This window comes from Eptesicus fuscus, chromosome 6 (assembly GCF_027574615.1).
Source record: "Eptesicus fuscus isolate TK198812 chromosome 6, DD_ASM_mEF_20220401, whole genome shotgun sequence".
Taxonomy (NCBI): domain Eukaryota; kingdom Metazoa; phylum Chordata; class Mammalia; order Chiroptera; family Vespertilionidae; genus Eptesicus; species Eptesicus fuscus.
Genome location: NC_072478.1, coordinates 6,596,428 through 6,610,633, shown reverse-complemented (window position 1 = coordinate 6,610,633; position 14,206 = coordinate 6,596,428). Strand labels below are relative to the sequence as shown.

Sequence of the window (14,206 nt, the reverse complement as noted above, 5' to 3'; positions counted from 1 at the left end):
CACACGGAGAGAGGCCCCGCTGCCCATCTAAGATGTGAGCGGCTGGCTATCTTACGCCATCGGTCAGGGCTGGCCCTGCCCACGTCAGACAAACCTTCCATCGGCCATCAGCAATCCCGAGTGTGAGGTCCGAAGTGCTGGGCTGCTCTCCCAGGCAGCAGGAGCTAACCGATACCCGGGGGAAGCCGTCGGTGGGGTTGAGGAAAATTAATAAATTGACAATGACAATATCAGCCTGTGGTAGAAGCCATGAAAAGAGTGAAAACCGAGTGATGCGCCGAAAAGCAGCTGGACGGCGAATCCAGACAAAGTGGGCAGACGGGGAAGGACTCTCAGGGGAGGTGACTTACAAGCTGTGACCTGGACAAGAAGGAGGGCGCCGGGCAAAGATCCAGGGGCAGAGCGTTCGATGGGGAGGGAACTGGGACACACGACATTCACCCCAAACACCGAGTCCTCCCCATCTCGGGGAGCACACACTGCTCTCGGCAGGCGTCTCAGAGTGACCACACGACTCTGCCTGTGCCCCCAGACCTCTGCTCTGAAACACCAAGGACTATTTCTGGATAAGCCACCGGAATGGAAGAAAGCATATCTGGTCCTATTTGATATCAAACCACACTAGAAAATGTGATAGGACTAACGTATTTCCTAAGAACATCTTTTATTTTTAAAAGCTTCAGAAGAAAAAAATATTAATTTTTTTCAAAACCTTCGAAATAGATTGTGCCATAATGAGTCGTCATTAGCACCGCTGCTTTGCCCTCTCTCATGCAGCGAAGGTCGCGGGACACAGCGTCCATTTCCTGAGGCGTGGGCTCCAGCGGCCACCACACCATCAGGAGAACATCAAGGAAGGTTGCTGGGCTTCTCAGAGAGAATACCTTCTATTTAAAGCCAATGTCTTCTAAATAAACATCTTCCTAGAAGATTAATTTAAAAAACAAACAAAAAGGAATCGAAAGGAATATGGTCATTTCCCCAACCTTACTGATGAACTGGCCCAAAAAAGAAAAAGAAAAGGGTCTTTCTGGCATGCAGAGTGACTTATAGTTGCCTATTTTTGGTCAACAAAGCCATGTAACAGGTTTTTGTAAAAAAAAAAAAAAAACACAAAAAAAAAACCCACTAATAAAACAAAGCATGTTGTACTTGCAGGTTTCACAAACATTTGAAGAGAGCTTCATGAGAACTGAAATAATGATTGTTTTTCGGGAAATAAAACTTCCCACCAGAACACTCTCATCTGGCTAATTCTCAGATCTGAAGAGGAAGCTTTTCCAGGTGAGCAGGTCAGCTCGATGCTCCTCGGTGAGCGCCTGCTTCTGATCTGTTTTTGTGATGTTTTGTGGAGGGTTTTCTCAAACCCGCAACACAAAATCCAGGAGCCAGGTTTTTTAAGCTTGGTTACAGCCCCAAGAAACCAACATAGCTCCTCTGAGAAGCTCACACGATGAACAAAGAGTCTGCAATGTGTGTGCACAGCACATCTGACTCACAACCGAGAAAGAAAACCGCTTCCAAGCACGAGAAAGCCCTGCGAATAATCGGGAATCAAGTCTCCTCCTCCTCGTGCTCTGGGCTGGTCTCAACGCACTGTCCAGCTCCAGACCAGAAGAAACAGAAAAAACCTGAGCTCCACGCTTTAACAACGTGTCCAAGATGCCAAAGTGCTCACTCTGGCCCTTTACAGAGACCGCTTGTGGACTCGGCTGCGAAGGCCAGGACCGAAACAGGAGGCCGACATGGGTCCCAGGCACCCAGGCACACCCCCAGGTCATCACAGCGCCCTCGCCCACAGCAATGGATTCTGGGTTTTCACACAGGATTTTTTGTTTTGTTTATTAAAATTTTTTAATGTTGACATTATTGCAATTGCCCCCATTTTCCGCCCCCTTTGCCAACCTCCACCCACTCCTCCCTCCCCTCCCCCTCCCTTGGCCTTCACCACACTATTGTCCGTGTCCAGGGGGTGCGCACATGTGTTCTTTAACTAATCCCTTCACCTTCCTCATCCAGTCACCCTCAGGCACCAGCCAGTCTGTTCCATGTATCCATGCTTCGGTTCCATTTTGTTCGTTAGTTTACTTATTTACTTATTTATTAAATATATATTTTATTGATTTTTATACAGAGAGGAAGAGAGAGGGATAGAGAGTCAGAAACATCGATGAGAGAGAAACATCGATCAGCTGCCTCCTGCACACCCCCTACTGGGGATGTGCCCGCAACCAAGGTACATGCCCTTGACCAGAATCAAACCTGGGACCCTTCATTCCTCAGGCCAACGCTCTAGCCACTGAGCCAAACCGGGTAGGGCCTGTTAGTTTATTTTGTTCATTGGATTTTAACAGGTGGCACCCCCTCACCAGCCCCCACATTCCTTCCCCTCCCGCCGAGAACCCACACCCGGGACTCACTTGCTGGAGTTCATGGTGTACCCGGAGGGACACTCAGGAATGCACTTGTTGTTGTGGATGACGTACTGATGGCAGCCCTGCCTCCGCGAGTTCTTGCATTTGTTGTGCAGGTCCAGGCAGAAGCTGAAGTTCACACAGCGCCAGTCTTGGAAGTGATAGTAGGGCGGCGGGCAGGTCTCCACGCACCTACCGTCCAGGTAGAAGTTGCGGCAGGCCACGCACTTGGTGGGGTCGTCGGGCTCAGAGCAGCTGCCCAGGCACTCGTTGTGGCAGCAGAGGCCCTCAGCAGTGCAGCCGTGCGACTTACAGCTGGTCGGGCAGACTGGGGAGAGAAAAAAACAGCTGGTCAATGGGTTGCCCAGTTCCTGTCTGCACGAACAGCGGTGCTAGATTAGGGAGAGCAAGCGAAACAAAATAGTAACAACAGCCTCACTTCTACAGCACATGCTGGGCCCCAGGCACAAAACCATTAACAAAAGCACGAACTCATTTAAGCCCCCAAACCATGGTGTGCCCTAAATGTTTAACAACCACTTCAGAGAGAGGGGAGGGGGTAAGAAAGGATCTGACCTGTAGCATCTGCCCATTTCCATGGTGTAAATACCACCAACCTAAAGTTACTGAACATGGAGCTGGTGAGAGATACATGGTACCACAGCATAAACAGTACCTCCACCATATAGACTGAATAGTAGCAAATAACCTCAAAAGCATAAATACAGCCACCCTCCCTTATCTATGGGGGATTCATTCCAAGACCGCCAGTGGATGCCTAAGTCTTGAGTAGTACCCAACTCTATAGATATGATGTTTCTTCCTGTACATACATACCTATGATAAAGTTTAACTTACAAATAAAACACAATAAGAGATTAACAACAATCTATATATATAAAAGGCTAATATGCAAAGTGTCTCCTTGGGAGTTCGACCGGAGACCGGGAGTTATGATGTGTGCTGACCACCAGGGGGCAGCGTGGAATGAAGGAAGGCCCCGATCAGCCCTGCTCACCGGCCAGACCCAGGGACCCTACCCATGCACGAATTTCGTGCACCGGGCCTCTAGTAACTAATAAAATAGAGTAATTATAACAACAGACTGTAATAAAAGCTATGTGAATGTGGCATTATGAAGTAAAATAAGGTCACTTACACACAAGCACTGCGATACCACAACAGCCTATCTGATCATCGAGCCGCTACTAAATGACCAACGGGCAGGGAACATATAAATGGTGGAGACACTGGTGAGTCACATCTCGGGAGTGACCGAGTGGGATGGCAAGAGATTTCATACTACCCAGAGCAGCGCACAATTTAAAACTTATGAATTGCTTCATTCTGGAATTTTCCGTAATATTTTCAGACCACAGGTCACTGAAAATATGGAAAGAGAAACCATGGATAAGAAGGGACTACTTACAGAAGACTGTAGTGAGATCATTAGGATGCAGTGAATTCTGAGTATTTATTACCTTTGATTTTAACCTAACTTGTTTAATTGTAAATTTATATTATTTAAATTGTAATTCATAGCTTAACAACCAGTTCGCAAATTTCCTGAAAATCAAACAGTTGGCTCCAGCAAGCCAGCTCTAGCACACAACTGCAGAACTGGGATAAACAGATATATGGTTGTCTCCATTTTACAAAGGGGGAAACTGAGGCACAAGAAGGTTAAGCAAATTCACAACAGTCCCATACTGCTTCAACAGACGTGGGCGCACATTAATCTAGACACTGCAGGGCCGCAGGCCCCGCCTTAGGGAGCACACAGCCTCATGAAGAAGGCATCCTAGTCACTCAGCCACACAAGCGTGTCACTGGATATGCAACACGCACTGTGCCAGAGGTGACGAGAGGTAACATTCCTGCTGCGACTTGAAGGAGATGACGGATGGCAGGAAAGGGAAGGCCCTGGGGACGGGGCAGAGGCTGTGCATGGATTTCGTGGCTGGAGACATGTTCTGGTTCAATGCAACTGAGCGTGTCCACTGCAGGCGGGGCCCTGGCCTGGCTTCCTCCGGCAGCTCGTTACACATCCCCTTTCTCCCAGTGTCTCGCTGCTCACTGCTTCCCGGTTACTCCTGGACTTCAGCCCCCCGGCACGTGGCCTGGACCTTGATGGCCAGCCCTCCCTTCCCAGACTGTCACGGACAAAGGGCCTCCCTGTGGCTGGACAGACCTGGGCAGCGCAGAGCCTGTGCTCAGAGGTGCTTGCTTCACTCCCTCCCTGCATGTCTCGAAACATGGCTTGGACACCGAAGAGTGTTCCTCACTCCAAACCCTCAGGCTTTTTATTGCTGCAGCCAACGGCCCGAGTGGACCCGGAGCCAGGGAGCGGAAGTGATCTCTGAAGCCCCGCTTACACACGAGGGGCACCGTCTGATGGAACATCCTGTGGCGACAGGAATGTTCTCAGTCTGTGTGCTGTCTGCTAACACGGTAGCCACTTCTCTCCTGTGGCTGTTCACCGTGGTTAATGCCACGAGAAACCACACGTTTCAGTTGCTTCCACCTTTTGGCCGTTGTCACTAATGCTACTGTGAACATGGGTGTACAACTCTCTCTTCGAGACCACTTCCAATGCTTTTATGTCTATACCCCAAAGTAGAATTGTTGAGTCCTATGGTAATTCAATTTTTAAATTCTTGAGGAACCACCGTGCTGTTTTCCACAGTGGCTGTATCACTTTACATTCCTGCCAAGAGTCCACACAGTTTCCAGTTTCGACTGAGAAACCAAACCTTTAATTGTATTTCCATTTTAATTTTTATGACCATTGGCTCTTGCATTGGACAGCAGAGGCTTAGAGAATAAAAATAAACTCCTTGTCAAGGCCAAGAGGTCTCATGTGGTCTTCGTGCCTGCCGGCCCGAGTCCTCCCAGCCCCAGGCGGCAGCCACCCCGGTCTCCTTTCTGCGCTCACATACCCAGGCTCAGTCCAACCTCAGGACCTTTGCGTGTGCTGGCTAGAGCACCCTACTCATTATCCTCCCACGACTGGCTCCTTCTCACCTGTCAGGCCTCAACACCTTAGAAAGACCTCCCCTGACCTCCCCAGTGAAAGTCACTCCTTCCTTCTCAAACCATATCCTGGCATATTATCTTGTGATGTTTTTCTTAGAGCGCTTACCACTCTTGAAAAGATCTTGGTGCTTGCTGAGTGACTAGAGAGGCTTAGGGGGCAGGGCCACGTGTGCACCATTCACTGTACTGCCCCTCCTTGCACCCAGCAGGAGCGCAGTAGACACATGTTCAATTATGACGGAGAGGAGGCAAAAGGAAGGACTTTGGGACAGTTCCAAGTCCCCGATTTCTAGCTGATGGCTCAAGAATTCCCAGTTGCAGGAGCTCCACAAACACCCTGAAAAACCACATGCAAAAATATGGAAAACCTATGCATATGTGCATGTTCTGATTTTCTCCATGGACCCAGAAAGAAGTAAGAAGTTATAACAGGAGCAGGATGGGGGTTAACCCACCAACATCTGTGTCATGTTTTTAGGGTTCACATACCACCACCCATAGGCTCTTTACTTAATTCTAACAGAGACCCCAGCAGGGAGGGGATAAATAATATTATGTCCATTTCACAGATACAGCAGGGCCCAAACTGGAGCCTCCCTCATTTGGCTCTGCCTCTGATATTCCTGGGTCTAAAAATTGGCAAAGTCAACCCCAGGGTCCATGCAGCCCAGAGGGAAGTGTGATGAGAATTTAGCTTCAGTGACGTAGCACCTGCTGCCACATAGGAACACCATGAAGGTTTCTTTAAAGAACCAACAGCAGCCTTGGTTTTGTCTATAAAAGTCCCTTGACTCCTGTAACTAAGTGCGATGATATGGGTAAAGCGCTGGGTTCTTGGACAGACACGCTGTAGGTGTGATATCAGTTAGCTATCGCGGGTATTACTGTCATCGTCGTCGTCGTCATCGTCATCATCATCATCATCCTTAATGATCTGTCTTGTCTTTGCAAGGACACAGGGCTGATACTCAATGGCAGGAAGCAATAAATAGAAGGCAGACAACAATGATCTGGGGCAGCGGTCGCCAACCTCTCGGACCTCACGGGTGGTCTGCGGACCACTGGTTGGTGACTGCTGATCTAGGCCCACAGAGACCCCACCCGCTGCGAGGTCCTATGTGAGAGCAGGGAGGGCCTATTTCCTGAGCTGGGGCTGCACCTGAGGGTCAGTCCTTAACTTCAGAGGAGGCATCAGCAAAGACCTAACAAGAACCTTCCAAACACAAGGCCTTCCAGACCAGACAATGCTAAGAAAACGATGCAACAGCAGCAAACAGGCCGAAGGCTGACCACAGGGCTTCTATAGGTCACGCTGCGGCCTGACTAGAAGGCCCACCTGAGAATGAGTTCATTCTCCAGCACGGCAGCGGGGACACTGTTTCTGCAGAGGATCACAAAGCAAATATGCAGGCCATGTGGTCTTTGTCGCAACTAGTCCGTTCTGTGGCTGTAGCATGAACGCAGCCCCACACCCACTGTGTCCAGTAAAACTTTATTTACAAAAGCAGTTGCCAACCCTTTACCCAGTAAGACGTACCTGTGGTTGGTTGACTGTTTCTATTAGGCCTAGACTCCAGGAAGGCAGATGTCAACTTACAGATGGATCTGCTGTAAATCATTTTACCCAGGAGAAGAGATAACCTCCCCCAATGGCAGTTTTATTGTTCGTGTGACATTAAGCCGCCTTTATCTAACTCTGCGATCCCCTTTCAGTGACTGCAAAGCGTTGGCTTTACCATCTTGCTGACCCCTCACCAAAAGGTTAAAAAAGTGACAGGTGTGCCCTGGCTGGTTTGGCTCAGTGGATAGAGCGTCAGCCAGCTGACCAAAGGGTCCCGGGTTTGATTTCAAACAAGGGCATGTATCTTGGTTGCAGGCTCCTCCCCGGCCCTGGCCCTGGCCCTGGCCCTGGCCCCGGCTCCGGCCCCGGCCCCTGTGGGGGCTCGTGCAGGAGGCAACCAATCGATGTGTTTCTCTCACATTGATGTTTCTCTCTGTCTTTCCCTCTCTCTTCTACTCTCCCTAAAAATCAATGGAAACATATCCTCAGGTGAAGATTAACAAAAAAATGACAGGTATTCTTCCCCATTTTGGGGTGTTGTGTGTTTTTGCCTGAATTCTGTTTTTAACTTTTGAAGGAAGTTAAACGTTGAAAATGATAAGCTGTGTGTCTCTCCCACTCTGTTTCCAAGTACTTAATCTTATTTAATAGAAATGCCACTCAGGGTGGCCTCTCAGACTGAATTAAGAAAACCACGAGTGATGCAAGACGGAAAAAAGCCCCCGTGAAGGCAGGTCTGATTTCCTCTCCCCATGCTCCTAGCCCTGCGTCCAGCCCCAGACACCAAAGGCGTCCCAGCCTCAGAGGCCCACCACCCGGCGCTGTTTCTGCAAAACAGGAGAGCAGCCTTTTCAGGAAAATGCCCAGCAACCCAGGAGCCGCCAACCCCCCGAGGCCAGGTGTGTGCTGTGCGTGCAGGGAAGATGTACCCAGACCTCCCCAGATACGGCAAGCACCAGCCTTCCCCTCCAAGCACACAGGTTCCCCGTCAGTCCATCCATCAGCCCCCTACCTCCGCCCCCCACCCCAAGCTATCGTGGGCTGCTGGACCTAATTTCTTCTCATTTCGCCCCTAAAGTTTCCAAAAGCCCCTGGCCTCCATTCCCACTAGCAGGTGCAGCCACTGCCCTCCTGAAACTTTCACCTCAAGTGGCATTTTCACTACACTTTGCTGAGAAGATTGCTGACTGACTCTAAATCAATTGGTGAAATGGGCAGAGGTTGCTGTGTCAGCACACTCTGGCTGGACCCTCTGAATGAAGTGCAAGGACCCCACCCAAAGGTGCTGTCCCTAAAAAGGTGATCTATAAAAATGCCAAACTCTCGGCAAAGCAGGAATAGAGGGATCACACCTCAACATAATAAAGGCCCTATATGTCAAACCCTCAGCCAACATCATACTCAATGGGCAACAACTAAAAGTGTTTCCCTTAAGAACAGGAACAAGACAGGGTTGTCGACTTTCACCACTCTTATTCAACATAGTGCTGGAAGTCCTAGCCACAGCGATTAGACAAGAAGAAGAAATAAAAGGCATCCAAATTGGAAAGGAGGAAGGAAAACTGTCATTATTCGCAGATGACATGATATTGTATATAGGAAACCCTGCAGACTCCACCAAAAAACTACTAGATTAAATAAATGAATTCAGCAGCGTAGCGGGATACAAAATCAACATCCAGAAACTGATGGCATTTTTATACACCAATAATGAACTCTCAGAAAGAGAAACTAAAAAATATATATATCCCATTTACCATTACAACAAAAAAATAAGATACCTTGGAATAAACTTAGCCAAGAAGGTAAAAGACCTGTACGTGAAAAACTATAGGACATTAGAAAAAGAAATAGAACAAGACACAAACAAGTGGAAGCATATATCGTGTTCATGGACCGGAAGAAGGAACATCATTAAAATACCCATACTACCCAAAACAATCTTTGGATTCCATGCAATTCTTATTAAAATACCAATAGCATATTTCACTTGTCTAGAACAAATACTCCAAAAATGTATATGGAACTAAAAAGGACCCCAAATAGCCACAGCAATCTTGAGAAAGAAGAACAAAGTTGGAGGGATCACAATACCAGATATCAAGCTATATTACAAAGCCGCTGTATTCAAAACAGGCTTGTTCTGGCACAAGAACAGGCACACAGATCAATGGAACAGAACAGATTCCTCAGAAATTGACCCACGCCATTACGCTCAATTAATATTTGACAAAGGAGGCAAGAGCATACAATGGAGTAAAGACAGTCTCTTCAATAAATGGTGCTGGGCAAACTGAACAGGCAAATACAAAAAAACGAAACTAGCTCACCAACTTACACCCTACACATGAATAAACTCAAGATGGATAAAAGACTTAAATGTAAGTCATGAAACCATAAAAATCCTAGAAGAAAACATACGCAGCAAAATCTCATGTAGCAGAATTTTCACAGATACATCGCCTAGAGCCAGGGGAACAAAGGAAAAAATAAACTATTGGAACCACCTCAAACTAAAAAGCTTCTGCTCAGCGGAAGAAACCAGCCTCAAAATGAAAAGGGAACCCCCCTGTATGGGAGAAAGTATTTGCCAATGATACATCTGATAAGGGGTTAATTACCAAAATATATAAAGAACTCATACAATTTAACGAAAGACAAACAATACAATTTTAAAATGGGCAAAGAACCTGAATAGACACTTCTTTAAAGCGGATATACAAATAGCCAAGAGACATAGGAAAAAATGCTCAATGTTACTAATCATCAGAGAGATGCAAATTGAAACTACCATGAGCTCACACTTGCCAGAATGGTTACCATCAAATCAACAAACAAGTGCTGACGAGGATGTGGAGAAAAGGGAACCCTAGTACACTGCTGGTGGGAATGCAGATTGGAAAACAGTATGGAGTTTCCTCAAAAAATTAAAAATGGAACTGCTATTTGACCCAGTGATCCCACTTCTAGGAATGTACCCTAAGAATCCAAAAATACCAACCGGAAAGAATGTATGCACCCCTATGTTCACAGCAGCACAATTTACAATAGCCAAGATCTGGAAACAGCCCAAGTGCCCATCAGTAGATGAATGGATAAAAATGGCTGTGGTACATTTACACAATGTAATATTATGTAGCTGTAAAAATAAAAAAGATCTCTTACCCTTTGAGACTTCATGGAGAGACCTGGAGAATATCATGCTGAGTGAAATAAGCCAGTCAAAGAAAGACAAATATCACATGATCTCTCTTATATGTAAAATCTAATGAATAAAATAAACTGATGAACAAAATAGGTCCAGAGGCATGGAAGCATGGAACAGACTGACAGAGGCATGGAAGCATGGAACAGACCGGCAGTCGGACATCCCCTGAGGGGTACCGGACTGTGCGAGGGCACGGGCCGGGCTGAGGGACCCCCTGCCCCCCCAGTGCACAAATTTCATGCACCGGGCCTCTAGTTTCTTATAAAGTCAAGGATATATACTTCCTATCCTTACCACACAACCTAAAGGTTTACCCAGGTGAAATGAAAAACAAAACATATGTTCACACATACGGGAATGTTTCCAGTGGCTACATTCACATCATTGCAAACTGGAAACAACCCAAGCGCCCCTCACTGGGGGATGGACAAACGCTGTACCTCCACAACGAGCCCTTCTGAGCAGTGAAAAAGAGAAACAAGATAAAAAGAACGAAGTGCCGATATCCACACAACAACGTGGATGAATCTCAAACACATTACAAAGGGGTATGAAGCTGGTCTCTAAAACTCCACACGGTGTGAGTCCATTTATATAACATCCTGGAAAAGGCAAAACTATAGGGACAGTGGACACATCAGTGGCGACCAGGGGCTAGAACTGAGGAGGTGCCGAGTGCAAAGGTTGCACAGGGAAGTTTCCGAGGAGGATGGAACCACCACATCTTGACTATGGTGGTGGGTACATGGCTATACAGTTAAAACTCACAGAACTTTACACCAAAAAGGGTGAATTCTGCTGTATGGAAATTATATCTTAAAATGGGGGGTGGGGGGGAGGTGAGAAAAACACAACGGGATATGTGTCCCTCTGGAAGGGCCACAGAACTGTGCCACGGACTGCCTATGGAGAGCGCAGGTGGATGTTGATGATGTGTGTGTAGTGCCCTTTTAAAACTGACATATGTTTGAAAATGCATTTTCTAAAAGCCTCTGCCAGACAATTAATAAAAGTTATTGATCAGTTATGTAATGCTATCCTTGAATGTTCCAGCAGTGATTGTGTAAGAACAGCTGACAGGCACCAAGGAGAGCTTTCACTCGGGATCTTCGGCCGATTTCTGCCTTATTACAAAGCCAGCCGTCAGGGCGGCTGACGACCAAGGGCGATCCTAGACTGGAGCCCAGACCAGGAGAATTCCTTATTGGTGACGGACAGCAGGAATAGCAGGAGAGACAAACGTAGCCCCTAAAAAACACAGCCCCTTTTTTCTTTGCCTTCTAAATTCAATCCGTTTGGTTTTTCTTAAGCGGTATGGTTAAAAACAAAACAAAACAAAACAAAAAACCCCGCCTATTAATATTCCCATAGCATGACATGTTATTAACATTTTGTTACATTCCTTTCCAAAGCCTGGAGTTTTAAAAGAAAAAAAACCCTCAAGACATATTATTCCAAAAATCATGGCTTTCCAGAAACTTCCAAACAGAACAGTTGCGTGTGGATCTGCAGACACAGTCGCCACAGTGTCAGAGCTCTCCCTCCGAGAGTGACTTTTACAAACTCCTGAAAATAATTTCCTTTGTTTGCATTCAAAGGTTTCTCTCTCCCAGCCCAGCCTGGACACTGGGCTTGAAGGTGGAGCCCCGCACCTTGCCGAAACCGGAATCCAGCAAACCAGTTACAGGTGGGGTGGGGTGGGGTGGGGAGCGGGATGGGGAACCTCTGAAAGCTGGGTGATCAACAGATGCCCTTTCAGGTCTGGATCCCCAAGTGGAAGCGCGGGAGCGAGGATCCTTTAAGCCAGGAAACTCCCGTTTTCCTTCAGCGGCAACGCCCTCCCTCCGCCCCCGAGCGCGGGCAGGACTGCTTCCTAGAGGCGCTGTGGATGAGCAGCGGAGTTCTTCGAAACCCGGGGTGCGAAGGCCAGGAAGGGGGCGGAGCGCCTGGGGGGGGGGGCCGCCCCACTAAGGCAGCCTCAGGATTGGTCAGTTCCAGGCAACTGGGGTGGGGCGGGGCGGGGGACCAGGGCCCGCGAGGCCGCGCCCCCGGGGCCAGCCACGTGGGCGGAGGCCCCGCGCACACTCCGCTCCGGGACTCCGGACTCCGGGCCGGGCGGAGGGGCGGCCGCAGCACCGCCCTCGGGCTCAGCCAATCGGCGGGCGCTCTGCCGGGCGCTGGCCCCGCCCCGGCGCGCGGGACGCTGGCCCCGCTGGCGCTGCGCTGGTGGCAGTCGCGGGGCCCCCGAGCCAGGGGCCGAGGGTGCCCCCGGATGGCGCTCTGGGAGAAGTTAAAGGAAAGGAGAAGCCCGGGGCGCAGGCTGCCCCAAGCAGCCCCCGGGCGGACCGGGCCGTGCACGCGGGGCGTGGCCCAAGGGGAGATGGGGCACCGCCGGGCCACTGCCTGCCTGGCTGGCAGTTCCCGGGGGACGGCCGAGGGCGCCCTGGTCCCCGGCCTCATTCTGGTGGGGCCCAGGAAGGGGGGCGGCTCGCCAGTGTCACCTGGCATTACCACCCACATCACGGGTGGTGAAGGTCCGCACTCTGGGGACAGTGCACTCGGGTACCCTACACCCCAATGTTTCCACCCACCACTCCCCAGAGCACCAAGGGCCATACTCATGAGTTATATTCTTAAGAAAGCTGATAGGATATTTTTAGGGCTGTCCTTCAGTCCGGCCAATGTTTCCTGAGCATTTGAAGATGGCAAACCTGTGTGCTGCACGTGTATTTGCAATTCCAGTAAACCGAGGCAGCGAACGGGCATGATCTCCAACCCCCACACACCCAAGGAATACACTTTGAAATGTGGGTTCCATTTGCATAATACAGTGTTCAACACATATCGGTTAATATGCTCTTATTAACTCTATTATTCAAGTAACCATCTCCGTTACTGGCGTGGAAACAGGCAGCGGAGGGCTGTTTTGCTAATGCCAGATCAGCTGGCAGCAGTGCTAAAACCCGAACCCAGGTCTCCCCGGGGAAACTTGGGGTGCAGGCAGCATCACGGAGTTAGACTCGCCTGCCCCCACCCTGGCCCACCTGGATCTGGTCCCTTCTAGGCACTGGGATACAGAAATGGATGGAGAGAGATTGCTCTGCTCCCCCAGGAGGCACAAGAGACAGGTAAGCCCGGTGAAGGGGGTGGGCTGGGAGGAGGGCCTTGTCTGTCTTATTACTGCACCCCAAAGCAAGGCACACAGTATGTGCACAATAAAGCTCATTCAGAAAAAGAAAGAAAAGATGGGGAACAGGTGACTGGCTTTATCCCAGCAGGAGAGGGACAGTCCGTGCAAATACGTGAATCCCCAGGGAGCTCGGAACAGTTCAGAGTTGAAGGGCAAAGGACGGGAGAAGAGGTGTGAGAGACCAGGACAGACAAAAAGGTCAGGGAGCGAGCAAAGAGACCTGGACACCGCACCGCAGGAGGAACCAGCCGGAAAAGATACCACCAGATCCACGTCGGGGCCAATTTTCTGGTTCTCTGGCGGAGGGCTGGGGAAGGCCCGGGCCCAGGACACAGGAGGAAGCCCGCAGGGAGGTGAGGTCATGGAGTCTTAGCACCTGGGTGACTCCCAAGTTGCCACCTTTAAACTACAGACAAGGAAGTGAGGAGCTCAAACTTGGAGAATCTGGGTTTGAGGTGTGGAGTCCAGATGTCAGGGCTTCTGCACACGATTGTGGGTGTGGTTGCTAAGTTATGCCTCAAAACACCCCAGTTCACTCCCGCGAACCACTCTTGCTAAGGTGTGTGGGTCCCTGTTTGTTCACTGTGGACATTTTTAAAGTTTTTCTTCGTTTGTGTACATAATACACACACATTGTAGGCAATTAACTACAGCAGTCTTTTTTTCAAAGTTGTTGAGTGTCAGTCTCTTCAGGTTTTCTGCTTCTTGAGCCCCTTTAAATTTTACAGGCTATTTAGAAATTAATGGTGGCAAAGAGTGCACCTTACGACACGCAGGCAGAGCTGTTTGCGGGAGGG

General features: G+C 49.1%; 1 protein-coding gene across 3 annotated transcripts in view; it reads right to left on the bottom strand.

Moving 5' to 3' along the window:
* INSR (insulin receptor) overlaps positions 1–14,206 on the bottom strand; it is a 153,956-nt gene that overhangs the window by 61,579 nt on the left and 78,171 nt on the right. For all 3 annotated transcript variants that reach the window (XM_008151402.3, XM_008151403.3, XM_028160454.2), the window contains exon 3: positions 2,421–2,742. In XM_008151402.3, the coding sequence (XP_008149624.2) occupies positions 2,421–2,742 (322 nt within the window). The remainder of the gene's footprint in view (positions 1–2,420; positions 2,743–14,206) is intronic.